The following is a 16007-nucleotide window of genomic DNA, read 5'->3' on the forward strand; positions in this document are numbered from 1 at the left end:
GATAATTCGTACCTTGTGCATTGGTTACATAGACTTGCCACTGTATACAAAGAAGTTTCCAGAGTATGGGCAGCAGTGTCCTCTCTGTACTACAATACTATACTGCGATCGCCAACCCGCCTGCCTAGTCTGGCGACTATATTAGATATCTTTGGGGAAGGCCTATGCCTTGCAGTACGTCAACAATGACTACTAAAGTAATATAGATGAATATAGTACATCTGTAGAAAAGTACAATCTACCACATTATATATGATAATACGTTTTATCTCATTTTAACGCTATTTGATTTAAGATGAATAAAAACATACTTATTCATATATTAAGGTATCAAACATATTAATGATAAGATTTTTAAACTAATACATAAAAAAGATTTTAGCTAGTTTCTTCATTAATTGAAACTGTATCATTTTTTAGTTGATTTACTTTATTTTGAAAAATAAAAACCATTTCTCTCACTTTCCGATAGTATGATATTATTAAATTATTTGGAAATAGGTCAACGTCGCGAAGAATTTTGTTGTAGTAATTATATTACATGCCACAGGGGAAAAAATGTTTTTGATATTATTTGAATGACAAAATCGATCGTCGATCAACAATCATCGATCGATCTTCGATCTTGTATTGAACAAAAGGAATTAAAGGGAATATTTGTTTGCATCATTTCACTGCTGGATTTAGTTCTGTATAGATTTACATAAGGACTGATCAGAAAGGGCTTGCTTTTAGCGACTTTCGATATTATTAACATTTTGTATGTAATAAATAAAAAGTCATTACCTTAAAAATATCTTTATTTGACTTACAATTAAAACAATATAGACTTAGGCTATAGAATTACAAATTAAATGTTGTTTTTTTTTGGATACTGGTTTATGATCTTTGTGGTCTTGTTGAGTATTTACGAGATATAATAGGTAAATACATGACTTAATTAGAAACTATAATTATGACTTAATTATTAAGTTTAAATACTTTGAGAGTAGGTACTGTAGGTGTTTTTGTGATATTGAAAAGCAAAGTTTGCAATGAAATTTTTTCGGTCTGATTATAAAGTTATTTTTATTTTACATTATTGTGGCCAGTTTCTTTACATTGACGATGGGGTAAACGCGTGATATATACATATAATATACATATATAATCTTATTTGATAACGTTGAGTAGTCACATTGTTATATGTTAAAAGCTATTGCGACATAATATCTAATATAAAGGGTTAACAAATTTTTTTACATACTCTTTTGTGTTAATTTTCAAATTTACTGTTATTCAAGTAAAAAGTTTATCCGCAACATTTGAAAAATGCTTTTTTGGATCAAAATTTAGTTAAAAAATTAGTTATATATATCTAAATGTAGATTGTCCAATATTTGCAATCATAGATGTTTGTTTTATATCAAATTAAGTACTTTTAATTTTATTTTTGGAAATTAGATATCTAAGCACATATCAGTATATAACTATCCTATAGATATTATGCATTTTATAAAAGTTATAATAAAGATGTATTATACCTTATTGTTAATTAGCGGTACTGTACAAATTACAAAAAAGTCTAAAAATATGACCGTTGCGGTTAAATTCAATTAATGTAGTTACATGGGATAATTAAAAAGGTGTGATAAATAGACGATTGATAAACGGCTGTCAGAAGCAATGCGGTTGCTCTTAACATTCGTGATAATTGATAATTTCATGTCATTTATATCTAAACTGTCAAATTAAATGAATTATAATTTACAATTCTAATAATTCTATGTTATAAAGAGTATTATAAATTTGTTTTGAATATAGCTGATTGCAGTCTTAGGGAGCCATGTTTGCTTTCGTTGTATGCATTTTTTTTATATTTGGCTCCTTTGTATTAGGTCAATATAAGACGGATTATTCTTTTGTAAATTAAAGTGTTTGTTAATATTTAGTTTCTCGCCCTTTGACGTCCTGGCTGACCGTCTTGATATTCATAGGTGGGCCGTTTTTGTTGTTGACCCTGTAAGAAATAATTTATTCAAACATTAATATTTCATTTACATATGTATGAAAAAATTAACATATATTTATATATATATATATATATATATACATATACATATATTATTTATGCATATATGCATAAATAAGTATATACCTAATATATTTAATTATGAACTCAAAACTCGAAACTCGAAATAAATTTGCACATTGTTTAACATTGTGAAATTAAAGATATATTTGTATATGCTAGATCATGTTTTTTTTTTATGAGGCCTCCGTTATTGGGACCTCTCCTTCCACCCCTATTTTGTTGGGAACAGGGTTTTTTTATTTCTTAACTATTTTTTCACATGAATTTTTTATTTTCGTCCTCGTCTTCCGTAGTTCACAATATCTTTTTTTCTTCCTTCTATCATTCCATAACTACATCTTCCTTTCTCAATCATTCCATTCCTTGCTAGATCATGTTGTTATGAACACAGTATATGGTGCACAATATAAATTTATTATTTATTAATTTGTGTAAAATTTATTATACATCAAGATACTGGATGTACGTTTTGACTTAACATGTCACCACTTTTTGAGGATCAAGCCTTTTATCCAATAGGATACGAACAATAACCGAGTTCGCAGGCGCCGCACAGTTTGGTAGTATGATACACTTAGAACCTCTCCATCATAATTTCAGCCGAAGGAGATCCACAGAGCTTTCCCTATACATGTCCTTTATAAACGGTTCGAAGCGGTTTGCATCCAGTGTTTTCCGATAACTTTAAAAAGGTTGTCTGTTCCTTTTGCGGGTGGATGTCTTATGCTGCGCCTACCAGTCGGTGGTCTCTATAACAGAATATTATGACCACGCAACGTGTAGATGAAAGGTAATATGATTTATAGTTTGCGCAGCTATATACGTACCGGTTTCGAATTCTGTTCTTCTTCTTGTGGTGAAAGAGTTGTGGTGGGAATTTCGCATTCATCTGTAGGCGGCACTACGCAGCGCAAGGATCGTCTGTCAAACACCAGCATAGCCGGGCAGCGCTGGAGACGAGGGTAACCGCCTTGGCATTGCCAGTACCTGTTGCAGGATTTGCCAAGCGGTACGTTGCCGTTGGGATCTTCATTGCAAAGGGCTGAAATCGAAGTATAGTATTATATACATATTGGAAAAATCACAAACAGAAGTCGATAAAAGCAATTCAAGAGAGGTCGAGAGAGTTACGAGAACCACAATCTAAATGGTATGTTAAAAAAATAAATCAGATATGTCAGTTTAAGTGCAAGCATATAGGTAACTTTTATTTTTTTTTTCAAACTTCATTATTATGATATCATTCGATAGACGCTCACTTTAAGGCATAGGCCTACTTTAAAAATCGCTATGACCTGTTTTATACTGCCCGCATCGAAGGCCCACCTAGCCTTACTCGCCTATAAATTTAGCGTAAGCATTTCTCTCCTTTCCTTATGTTTTTACATTTTATTTTTATCTCCCTATTAGCACCCCTTCATCGCACTTGTGCCCTTTTGTTTTTACTTAGTATTTTTTAAATATAATATTAATAGCCATTCATTTATTTATTTAATAAAAGACTGTTAAAGTCATTGAAAAAGGCTCTTGCAGGCCGCTTCAAGCAAGAAATTTATGAGGAATATCTATTTATCCGGATTGTAGTTGCAAAGACCTGACATGTACCTGAATCTTGAAAAGATCTTTTTATTTTATTTTTAATTAAGTAGGTATATTTCGTGTCTGTTCTTTAAGTACGTGTATTAGTATTACATATATTGGTATTACGAGCTGATAATTTGAGGTAATAAGGTCCTATTTCCGACCGCCCTGGTAGTCGAAAAATATTTGTGACATTTCTAACTTGTCTATGGACTGAATCATAACTTAGTTCAAAAATGTTTCTCGTGGATTTCTTGTAATTAAAAGAAAATCATATAAAACATTTTAAGTGGGTTTAGATACAGAAATAAAAAAATCAAAGTCCTCTGTGACATAGATCGAAAAGGTTAAACTATAAAATAGTTTAATAGGAAAAAAGACAATACAAAATTTACGTGCACCGAATCTTTTTTTGTAAACAAAAACGACCAATGAATCCGCGAACAGTCTTGACAATGACCATTGCTCGTATATATATGCATTGAATTCGAAATCGATATCGTCTGTCGGTCGTGATTCGATTAATGTTACAGACCGTGAACAGCTTATTGAAAGGTTAAACAAATATCAGCACAAGGCGATATCTCAATGGTATTGTATGCTATGATTGATTCACTTCGTTGCGTACTAAAGGTAATTAAAAAGGTTATTTAAGATTTATATTCCGATACTATATTCTTTGTGAGGCTTCCTTATGTGTATATGTGGCTAGGCTTAAAGGCAAGACCGATTAAAAACCATTTGCGGTACAGCATGACTCGTACTTTTGCGCTGATTTTAGTAAGGTAATCAATATTTATGTATGTCTGTGTTTTTGTATTTTTAAAACCAGCTGTTACTGAGCGCATATTACATTCGTCAAATTTGTAATATATATGCATAACATATAATATCGTCATCGTCATTTCAGCATATAGACGCCCATTGCATGCATAGAACTCCTCTAAAGATATCTATGGGGGTATATCACAATGACTAAGCTTGGTAGGCAGGTTGGCAGTCGCAGTGTTTTATTATGGTACGCAGAGGACGTTGCTGCCCGTCTTCTAGCAACGTGTTCGTGAGCAGTGGAAATCACAAATTTGCACAAAGTGAATATTATATAAAATTGTATCCCGGCAAACGAATTAGTGACCAACGATCGCGAGTCTCGGTCCTCTACCGCAGTGCTTCCACTGCTCAAATTACAATACATGGTAGGATTAAGAGATAAAATACACAAAGATAGAATATAACACGTGATTTAAAATTTAGATGCATGGATACAATTTTTGCTAATTCACATTAGTTAAACAATTGTCAACATTAAACTATTCGATCGAAAACTGAATGATGGAATAGGTATACTAATGTAATATAGCATTTATTATAGTTTCTGAAATTATCATAAATAAAAACAAACTAGACCAATGATTAATTATTCTTTAATTCATTTTTTCTCTTTTTCTGTTTCTTTATTCTTTCGAAGTTAAGTTCGATCCAAGTCAGTTTAATGTTTTTATTTCTTACTGTATATATTTATAAAATGTATACCGTAATACGTACTGTATCATCTTTATTATCAGTATATATGTATGTTTGTTATGTACACGTTAACTACCCTTGATTTATACTTCTACTGTTTCCCTATAGATGTCTGGAAGAAATAGCCTCGTGTGATAAGACCGCCCATTGTAATTTTTTTTCTTTATTAATATAAAACTATGTACATATTTTTATCGTGTAAAATATGGTATATTAAAAAAAACATATGAAGGTATGTAAGTTCAAGTTATTGTATTTACTTCGACAAGATGGCAGAATGTTTTTTTAGTAATGAGTGAGGTATACAAGAATGTGTTAAAAGTTATTGACCAAAAATAATTTTGGGCATCTATTAAAAAGTTTATTTTATATTGTATGATAAGCTAATATATGATTGATAAGCTTTTAATAAAATTGATGTTATCGAACGGTTTACGTACAATGAACTTTTTGATTAATGTTTTCAAATCTGTCTTATCTTACAAAGGAGTTTAATTTGAATTGTGAATAAACGGACTTGAAATATACAAAGCGATGAGAATAATTTGGTAAAGAAATACTTTTGTTTAAACTTTCAGTGTAAAAAAAGTTTATCATACTTCTTTGGAAATAAAAAAAGTAAATTTACACTTTTGACATACTTGTTATTGTAACACGCGCATTCGATTCCAGTGATACAATCTTAAGTATTTCACACTTTGTACATTAATTATATAGGATTGACACTGCTCACAAACAAGTTTCCAGAGGATGGTAGCAGCGTCCTCTGCGTACCACAATACCACAATGCGATCACCAAGTATCTTGCCAAGCGTTGTGATCATGTTATATCCCCCTTAGATATCTTTGGTGGTGGTCTAGTCCTTACAGTGGACGTCTATGGGCTGAATCGACTAAATTGGTACTATGGCCTTTAATAATAAAAAAATCTATGCACGTTTTGAGGCTTGGTCATATGGTATTAATTTGATATCAATTATGCCAGTCATTATTCACATTATAATAGAGCGGATCATTAAATTATAAGCTGAGATAATTGTTATGATAGAATATCAAATAATAGTATGTTTGCGGTCATCGTCTAAAGCGACTTTCAAGTCGTAAAAACAACCGACGTGCTTAATCGATTATATAACATCATAGCTTCATAATTCATCATTCATGCTATGCTATTATACGCTTTATTCCACAGAGCAATTACGGTGAAAGCCGCTTGATTGATGGGTGAAACTAAAGAGGGTTCTTAAACACGGATTAAAGAAATTATTAAAACCCGTACTCACGTCCGTAAAAAGTTTATAATTAATTTAACTCGGTACATTTAACGATTGTAATCATTAATTATATACAACTAATCACGAAATAAGTTAAAGCATAATTTTCCTTTGTTGCGTGACTTGCTTTAGCGGTTTCTGATTTTCATAGGGCTTCAGCTATATTGTAATTGCTTGGATATAATTACTATTAAAAAATGCTAAACTATTTTAACTTAGCATAAGAAGATAATGATTTGTTTACACGAGAGTAAAATGTTAGTGTGCATCCGTTGTTTGAAGGATATTGACGCGTTTATGGTGTTCTCATGACAATCCTACTTGGCGACTTGGCATCTTTTTGGACTAACCTCAATTTTACATGTGAATTAAACAAATTGGAAAAATGAAATGACGTATAATGCATGCTTGTTAAGACGAGGAAACAGTAACTGAAAAATGACAGCGAATCGGATGATACTAAATTTTTAGGTTACATTCGAAAAAATTGTTACATTTGCATTTTAAAAAAGTTGCATTTTTGCAATTGTTGACGACCGGAACAATCATGTGTCCCTTTCAATTGCTTACAATTTGTGCAGTTAAAACTTAGCAACACAATTGCAGCGAATTATTTATGTGTAGTAAAATTTCAACAATGCTGGCTTATTGTATTGTCATAGTTTGAAACCTACATAGCTTTTTATTTACCTATCGCGTTACATGTATAGCTTATGTTACAATTTTAATATAAGTTTAAAAAACTTTGTTTTTTAGATTGAAATCAAAAAGGTTTTATAAAAAAACTTTTAACTTATACTGCCTTGAAAAGACAAAGGTTTGGCAAAAATGATAATTAGGAAAATTATATTCGATAGATGACGATTTTTAATCACATATTTAATCACTGCTAAAATGCCTAAAGAAATCAGTCACAATATTTAAAATATCTCCACAAGTAGTTTGATGGTGTTAAATTGCATTAACAGTGCAGCTTTTTTCAGTCAATGAACACCCACTGTAAGGCATAAGACAATACGAAAGATTGCCATGATGACTGATCCTGTGTTGCCTGCATTTAGTGACTTCCCACAACTTTAACTATATCGTCGATCCATTTAGGAGGGGACCTATCCACGCCGCGTCTACCAAGGCAGCTTGGAAATAGTTAAATTTAGTAACATTAAAAAGTCAGATTATTCTCTACTAAATTCTTTGTTTAAGTGGCTCCATAACATGTGGCACTGCCCTATGAAGCCTTTTTTATAAAGATTTAAAATAAAAAGTTTGAATTAATAAAACACTGTATATAGCCAATGATGTACTCACGATGTTTCTGACAGCCGTCAACATTTTCCGGCCAGTCGCAGGAGTGTGCGTTCTCGTTGTACAAGAGGCCGCCGATACAAAGTTGCTCTGTGGCGGTTCCGTTCCAGCAGGTCCAGTACCTCGTGCATGATGTCTCGTGGCCGAAGATACCGTATAACCAATCGCAGTGTTCCGCGCCGATTGGAGGATCTATTAAGAAAATGCGTCACTTAATACTGGGAAGACTGGCATCAGGTAAAAATCTAAAAAGTCCAACGTTTTCATCTTTACACAAAGATACCCGTTGCATTATTTATGCGACTAATTATATTATTAGAAAATTGTAGTATTCGAAATTTAAATATTATGTATAGTATTTAAAAAAATATAATCTTACCTATAATGACATTAAAAAATCACAAAAGTACTGTTACATGTGAAAATTTTCTGAAAGCTTCTAGTAACTATAATATCAAAGCCGTTAATTTTTTTTCTCAAACTTTCAATAACACCTATTTACTCTACAAGAACTGAACTTTTATATCTTCATGTATCAATGCTGCAAAGTTAAAATTTTCGTGTGATTTTCCAATTTTGCTATATAGTATTTCTCGATCTTAATGTATTTACCACCATTATCAATCATCTAGCTAAATTGTTATAAGACTAGAAGCTTTCTTTGGATTTTAATTAAGTAAATGGACCATAAAGTTCTGGAAAACCTTTTAGTATATATTACACCGATATATATCAAGCACTAGTAGCTAGTCCCCTACGGACTGAAACTTGGGTTCGTTGATTGCGGGTTCGATTCTAGGAAGTAAGAAAAGGACCAATATTTAACCACTTCCGCACATGCAGTGGTAGTCGTGCAACAAAGTGCACCGCCCGCCAGCCCGCTGATAAATGCGCATGCGGCAAACAATGCGAATTACACAACTGCCACCATAAAATCACTCAACACGTGTTTCACCCTTCCACGGGGCATCTTCAGGAGCCATGTTACACCGATTAGTGCCAAACACAGAGTCATCGTAGTCGATTCTAGGATGCAATCTCGTATGATTTATACTTTTTACATTAATTGTATAGGATTGCTCACAATAAAGTTTTTACAGGATGGGTATCAGCATCCTCTGCGTACCATAACACCGATCACCAGCCCGCCACCTTTACGGGGAACTTGTAAAACTTGATCCTACTTACTTATCTGCGTTTTGGGGTATTCACAATAGTTGGATCTCCAAGGGTAGTCGCATCCTTCAGTGACACCCCTGTGCTTCCCGGCAAAGACCAGTCCGTTGGGGCAGTCGTATTGAACTGCTTGACCATTCTCACATTCCCAGTATTTGTCGCAGTACTTGTCGTCGGGTACCACACGCGATTTAGTCTTGCATGGGTCTTCCTGCTGAGCGCACGTCACTACCGCGGCGCTGGCCAAAATAACTGCAATAAAAACAACGAAAATTTAATTACACAATACAATTAATATAAATCAAGGTATACGTCACGTTGTACTTAGGGGAGACTTTGTAAACTAGTATTTTTCAACCATTTTTGTGTAAAGTCCTAAGCCTTTATAAAATTCTCACGACCCCCTGTTTAAGATATTTATATTAAAGCGAACGGGCTAAACTTGTGTAAAATCCAATTTTTAATTGCCCACCAGTAGGGCGTGGACCCCACTTTGAAAAACATTGTCGTAAACCAAATAAGAAAATAGAAAAATTATGAAGATTTGAACTAGTGAAGTTAATTGTTGAAGTCTGTTGCTATATGGATTCAGATGATATACAGGTTATAGATAGAAAATTATTATTGCTTATAATTTTCGGTTATGGGTTAGATGTTTAAATAAGTCACAGGTAAATTGTATATGAGGGATTTGTATAATGACCAAAAAAGTACAATATTTATCATATCCACAAATAAGTTTTAGATCTGCATATTGGATTATGACCCTCACTCTGAGGAATATATACTACCAGAATAAATATCAATCTATTTTTAATAGATTTAATTATATATTACATCTCTGGTTTTTGTTAGACTGTTGATTTATAAACAGTAATAGCAAGCTTAGATGTACCTTCCGCGGTGTCATTAGGGTATTTTCAAGTTACCAATAACAAGCCCAATAACTTAGATTTTTTTTTCGAAATTTTATCCTTGTATACAACATAATTTTATATTAATTATACTAACGATATCTTTTGTATTATCATTTCATTTTTATGAAAACTTCATACGGTCATCCTAAATTTATATTTTGTTATCAATTTAATGTACCTGCATGTTTTCTGAAAATAATATATAAAAAAAATAAATTTTATATAGATTTCTTAGACTCTTAGAAAATGAAGGCAGTTTATTGCCTAATTATCAGTGATTTGAATGAAATATTTTCAACGCAAACTAAATTTACAGTCAGAACTATTTAGATTCTCTTGCATAACTATTTTGAGTACTTTGGAAAATTAATGTCAGCTTGGCCAGACTGACAAACTCCGAGACATTTGACTATATTAATGTGTAGATTAAGAAAGCCTTTGGAGCATAATTATTTTACTTCAAATATACATATGGTATATATATCCACATATGTATTTATTTTGTCTATAAAGGCGGCTTTTGTCTAGCAGTCGGCGTCTTGAGACTGAAATGGCTATGACGATAATGATTTTTAAATCATAGTAAAGCACGTGCTCAGAGTTTGCGTTTGGATGAATCTTTAATCAAGTTTGTTGTGTGTCTATTGAGAGAACGTTTTCCCACGAGATAAAAATTACTATTGCGTATATCGTGACCTCCAAGGTTTGCCTAATATGATTTTAAGCATGCTATTAAGTTATAAGTTACAAGATGTTACTGTTGATACGCATTAACCACGTAGCATTATCACGTTAAAAGTCATATACATCTCTTATGACATGTTAGGTTGTTAATAACAGTATAACAAATCAAACGGACAAACAATGATTGGTTCATAGAAATATATTATTACAAAAGGGATTCAAAGGGAAATATATTATTAAAAAAAGAATAACCTTAAAGATAATGACAAAACTTTAGAAGTATTGCGTAAAAATCAGCAAAAATTCTACGATGACGTAACAATGAATATCTTTTAGTTAATTTACAACATGGTTCATAAATATAATACTGTAGAAATAAGGCAGACAAAACAAAGTACACAAATATCTCCATGCGTTTACCATAAGTGGATTCGTAATCTTTTATTTTTGAACCGGACTATCAATGTTGTCCCAATGGCATTTGCAGATTCCGAGTATTCGAGGTTGTCTACTACTATTTTAGTGAATTCGGATGCGATTAGCCTCAAAGGCGATAATACCCCCCTAGCATTCCGACACAAGGGCGCCCTTTAAGGCGGAACCTCGGCTTCGTCTGTTATTCTGATATTGTCTGGCTAACACTACTACCACTTTGGAAAGGAGCTGGGAGACGAAGTGGCGGAAGAAACATCAGGAACGTATCGTAAACGGTAATACACTGATATGTTAGTACTCCCTGCAGATATCAGTATGATATATGATGATGGTGAATCATAAATGAAGTTTTTATACAACATGTTTTATCAAATCATAAATCTACTACTCATGTTTGTTTAGAGCCTAATATTTTAGCATGAAATTGTATTTTTGCAAATAATGAATTCAAGGGAATTAAGAGTGTCATTGAATAAGTTTATAAAATAAGTCATTTATTAGCCATGTAATTATTAGTAAAAATATATATATATATAAATATTAAATTGATATATTATTAAATCAACAATAGAAAATGAATTATTAAAACATATTAATCAAATTTAAACGGTGACCTGAAAGAATGGTAGATGACATTATTGTTGATCAATAATAAATTATGTAATATGAATCGAACTCTGGTCTAGTAACATGTTTAAACGGATTTTGCAAATATTGCGTTACAGGTATGCGAATGAGACTCCATCAGAAGCATTAATTCGAAACTGGTAACATCTTACAAATTTCCTGAGCAAATTACTGCAGATACTATTTCGACATTCACTTTACAAATTATATATGTGTATATATAAATATATATATATATATATATATATATATATACATATATATATATATATCTTGCATAGCATAACGTATCTTAAGAAAAAATCTTTAATAGTAATCTATTTATTGTTAAATCGGCCATTGGCTTATAATGAAAATTTAATTTTCAAGTTTCCAATTACTCATGTAGTTGTTTAGTAGTTAAAAAGTTGCAAAGGCTAGAAAACAACTCATTAGATAACTGGCCAATTACGTCTAAGAAGAAAGAAAAATATTTTAACTGTCTGCTATTTCAACTGGACTTGGAAAATAGCCGTGTTTTCGTACAATGGAAAAAAAGTATTTTCTTCATAAAGCCGTAACCTTTAGTTATTCGAAATTATGATCTTGGTTTGAGTGAAAGTGTTGATTTTAAATTTGTATATTCTGGATCTGCACCTCTGCTATATGCAATGGTAAAAGTCGGAGCGGCTAGCCAAGTACTAAAGCATGGATGTGCGATGTTTTCAAACCTTTAATATAATATGAGGAAAGATTAATATATGCTAGACGATAAGTAGCTATCTCCCTCTATTTTATGTATGTGTCTATACTATCCTAAATTACAAAATCACGCGCAAGTCGACACTTTTATCAGAAACACTAATTTACTAAAAATAATACAATAAAATTTAAACAGATTTTTGAACAAGACAATAAATGACAGAGGACTTTCACTGCCCCTCATTGACTGTTCTTCTTCACTATGTGAAGAGGGTGTTATGACAAAAAGATAATATTAGTGACTGGTAACAAAATTTACAATAATGAAATTAATGCGATAATCTAAAATATGTAATCGAGTGTACTTACTTTGTCTATAAATAATAAAATAACTTCAGGAAATTAAAAGAAAAGCTTAGTATTAAAATGAGAAATATTGTGAAATTTTATGATATAACATAGACGAAAATAGTAAAGTAGATAAACCTTTATTTATTCCATTTAACATTTATTTGTACAGGTAATATGAATGAAATTATCGCAAGAGAGCATGCTACCATGTATACGAGTCTACCTTAATAGAATAAAAACATTTTAGTGAGGAACGTATCTACGAGTAATCTAATGTATGATATCTAAAGATAAACTTAAAAATCTAGATACCTAGTTGTACAAGACAATTTGAATGGAGTAGGTAGAAAGCATACTCTCCTAGGTTACCTCAAAAGAAAAAATAATTTTAACGATTTAAATATATATGAGCACATGCCATCCAAAGCTAAATTTCGTAAAGTAAATTATTTATTCATCCTATTTAATATCTGTACAAAATTATATGGAAGAAATAATCGTTACAGAGTATTCTCTACAAGTCTACCTTAATAGAAACAAATATTCAAGCAAGGAAAATATCGACGAGGTATTTAGTTCATGATATCCAAAGATAAACTGTTATGTAGATAAATATTAATTTATCTTCGTTACGAATTATTGAATACCTAGTTTTATAAGACAATATGAATGTAGTATATGAGAGTAAGCACGCTGTACCAGTCTACCTCAAAAGAAAAGAATATTTAAGCGATGAAAATATAAATAACTTATCTAGTACATGCCGTCCAAAGACTTACACTGTAAAGTAATTCTTTTTTCTAATTAGTACCTTTTTTACAACATAATATCGATAAATTTATGGTGGTAAGAGAGCTTTCTCTACTAGTCTATTTAACGAGATAAAAAAATTAAGTGAGGAAAATATATATGAGTTGTCTAGTACATGCCGTCCAAAGACAAATTCTGTACAGTAGATAATTATTTATTTATCCTATTTAATATTTATGTGTGCAACATAATGTGAATAAAAATATCGTTAGAGAACGTCCTCTATTAGTCTACCTTAATGGAAAAACAGCTTTACGAAACATAAAACAAACTCATTTAACATTAAATTTTACGTAAATGCATGTAACAAATGTAAACATAACGAAACATTTGTCAGAAGAGCAGCACGCGTGATCGGGCCGGCGAGCAATGCGCGAGTTATATCACATTGCTGGCAGGTGAAAGCGCTTCCGAGTTACATAAGCAGGTCGTTCGACTTCTGACATTGGCTGTGTATTTACTTCATGTACAAATTGAGGACGTCATTGTGGATTTGGCGTGAGAGCCCGATAAAGCAATTTCTCATTTTCCTTTATTACTTTGTATTGGTGGTTTATCTATCCCATTTATATCTGTCTATTACGTGTCATGAATTTCTGCAATTATGTATTATGCAGTAAAGCTCTCTATTTCGCTATTTCGTACTCTTGTTATGTTATTTTACTTATGTTATACTGTTATATATCTTTTTACCTTAAAATTAGCGATGAACTTCTGTAGTTTTTTGTTAAGAATCAAAAAAAATTATTTCATATTTCTTTCATTTTTATTTATTAAACGTAAAGTACTTTGTTACTTACTACTATTTTTATAAACGGAAAAGTATTATAGTTTTTAGTTACAGAAATATCTCAGAAAAAAGTACTAGAGATCCAATAGTTAATAATTTAAATGGTTGATACAAATATTTCTAGGAGAGTCCAGTAGGATTTAGTTTTCAAGTCTCAAAGTTATGTGATATGTCAAATTTAAACGTGATAATTATATCCATATAGTTTATTTGAGAAATATCAACAAAACCATACTGAATTAGAAAATTACGCATATTCATACAGTTATTATCGGTAAGTAATTATGGAGCCAGACTAGAATGAGTGTTCAATAGATAATTGCATGAAAAAAACCTATTTTCGGTGTCTCTACCCACGCTAAAGCCGGAGTTGTTTGTAGTCTCACTCGCCAATTAGCCTCACGGGATTTATTCGATACAAGAGCGCTTTCCACATTAAGCCTACTCTTCAAATTACGATTTTTAGAAAAATATTATTAAGAATTTTTAATTTATATGGAAGTATTTTGAAAAACGTATAACCCAATATTAATTACTTAAATCAGTTCCCGATGGGGATCGGATAAAAATAATCAGTATGAGCCTTCGGAAAATTCAAAATGGCCGCCAAATTGATAGGGAGGTATGGAATGCACTGACATTTCGTGAAAGGTCACCGCTTACGTCTAAGTGGGCGATGGTAATTGGAACACTTAAGTAAATAAATTGCAAATGATTGGTAATTTGATGGCGTTTTAAGTAATCATCTGCATGATTACATTAAGCTTTGATGTTTCGACTACTAGGATTGATTGGTTATTTGTCAAAATCAGGTTTCTTATGCGTATGTACAATACAGTCATAAATTCCTGGTATTTTTTGCAAGCGTTCTCGTAACGAGGTTTGCGTATAAACAATGTAAATAAAATAGGCATGGGTCGAGATAATTGGAAAACGAAATTACCTTTACAAAATTAATTTAACATAACAATGTTTGGGTATGTATTCATGTCTATATGCTTTAGGTGTTACCGAATATGTACGTTGTAAACAGAGAGCTAACCTCATTCATTTCACGCTAAGTATATATTTTCCGTTTAAAATCTAAGAACCGTGATCTCTCAGTCGTTCCGAGTTATGTTTTGGATTCGTATACGATATTAAATCAAGAATGAGAAGGTTCGAACAAAAGTAACTTAATTAGCTCAATGAATAGACAAGTTAAAGTGAAAGCGGGCAGGCTAAATAACACTCAGAAGAGATGGCCGCTGGTACCTTAAGGTTGTAGAGTTGAGACCACAAACTCATGCGCAGCGTGGAATGTTCACCAACAAAAAGGAAAGATAACTTTGTTTAATTCGACGGAGGATACTGCACGCTGCAACACGCTGCTTCTAATTGGTCTTATTAAAGATCTCTGGGAAAGATGCATGTCCAGCAATGGACCTCTAACGGCTGAAGTGATGACGATGATAAATTTCGAGTTTTTGGTTAAGTTCGTGTGTTGTAAACGTGGTGTATTCATTACATATAATTCGTAATTAACGACGGGTATAAAAAATTATCCATCAAAATCAAAATACTTAAAATCCATTTTAACTATTTCAAGTTTTACATATAAAATTTAATCTGTAAAATAAAGGTTAATAAAAATTATTTCATATAGATTTTCCCTCTAATATTGATAATTTACTAACTAAAGTAAATAGATTGACCGTAATCGGGTTTAAAAAGAATTGTAGCTTGCAGTAAAGAGCTTTCGTAAAATGTTATTGCGTATGTCATTCCGCACATACGCA

At 31.8% G+C, this 16007-nt stretch overlaps 1 protein-coding gene across 2 annotated transcripts in view; it reads right to left on the reverse strand.

The window, feature by feature from the left end:
- Positions 1-841: 841 nt before the first annotated feature.
- Positions 842-16007, reverse strand: part of LOC137929542 (protein obstructor-E-like) — a 36831-nt gene continuing 21665 nt past the window's right edge. For both annotated transcript variants that reach the window (XM_068772547.1, XM_068772548.1), the window contains exons 3-6: positions 8947-9186; positions 7762-7950; positions 2902-3116; positions 842-1999 (exon numbers count right to left, since the gene is read on the reverse strand). In XM_068772547.1, the coding sequence (XP_068628648.1) occupies positions 1928-1999; positions 2902-3116; positions 7762-7950; positions 8947-9186 (716 nt within the window). In that variant the 3' untranslated portion in view covers positions 842-1927. The remainder of the gene's footprint in view (positions 2000-2901; positions 3117-7761; positions 7951-8946; positions 9187-16007) is intronic.

This window comes from Battus philenor, unplaced genomic scaffold (genome assembly GCF_028537555.1).
Source record: "Battus philenor isolate CCGP_79_NKW_IND1 unplaced genomic scaffold, ilBatPhil1.0.hap1 SCAF_5, whole genome shotgun sequence".
Classification (NCBI taxonomy): Eukaryota; Metazoa; Arthropoda; class Insecta; order Lepidoptera; family Papilionidae; genus Battus; species Battus philenor.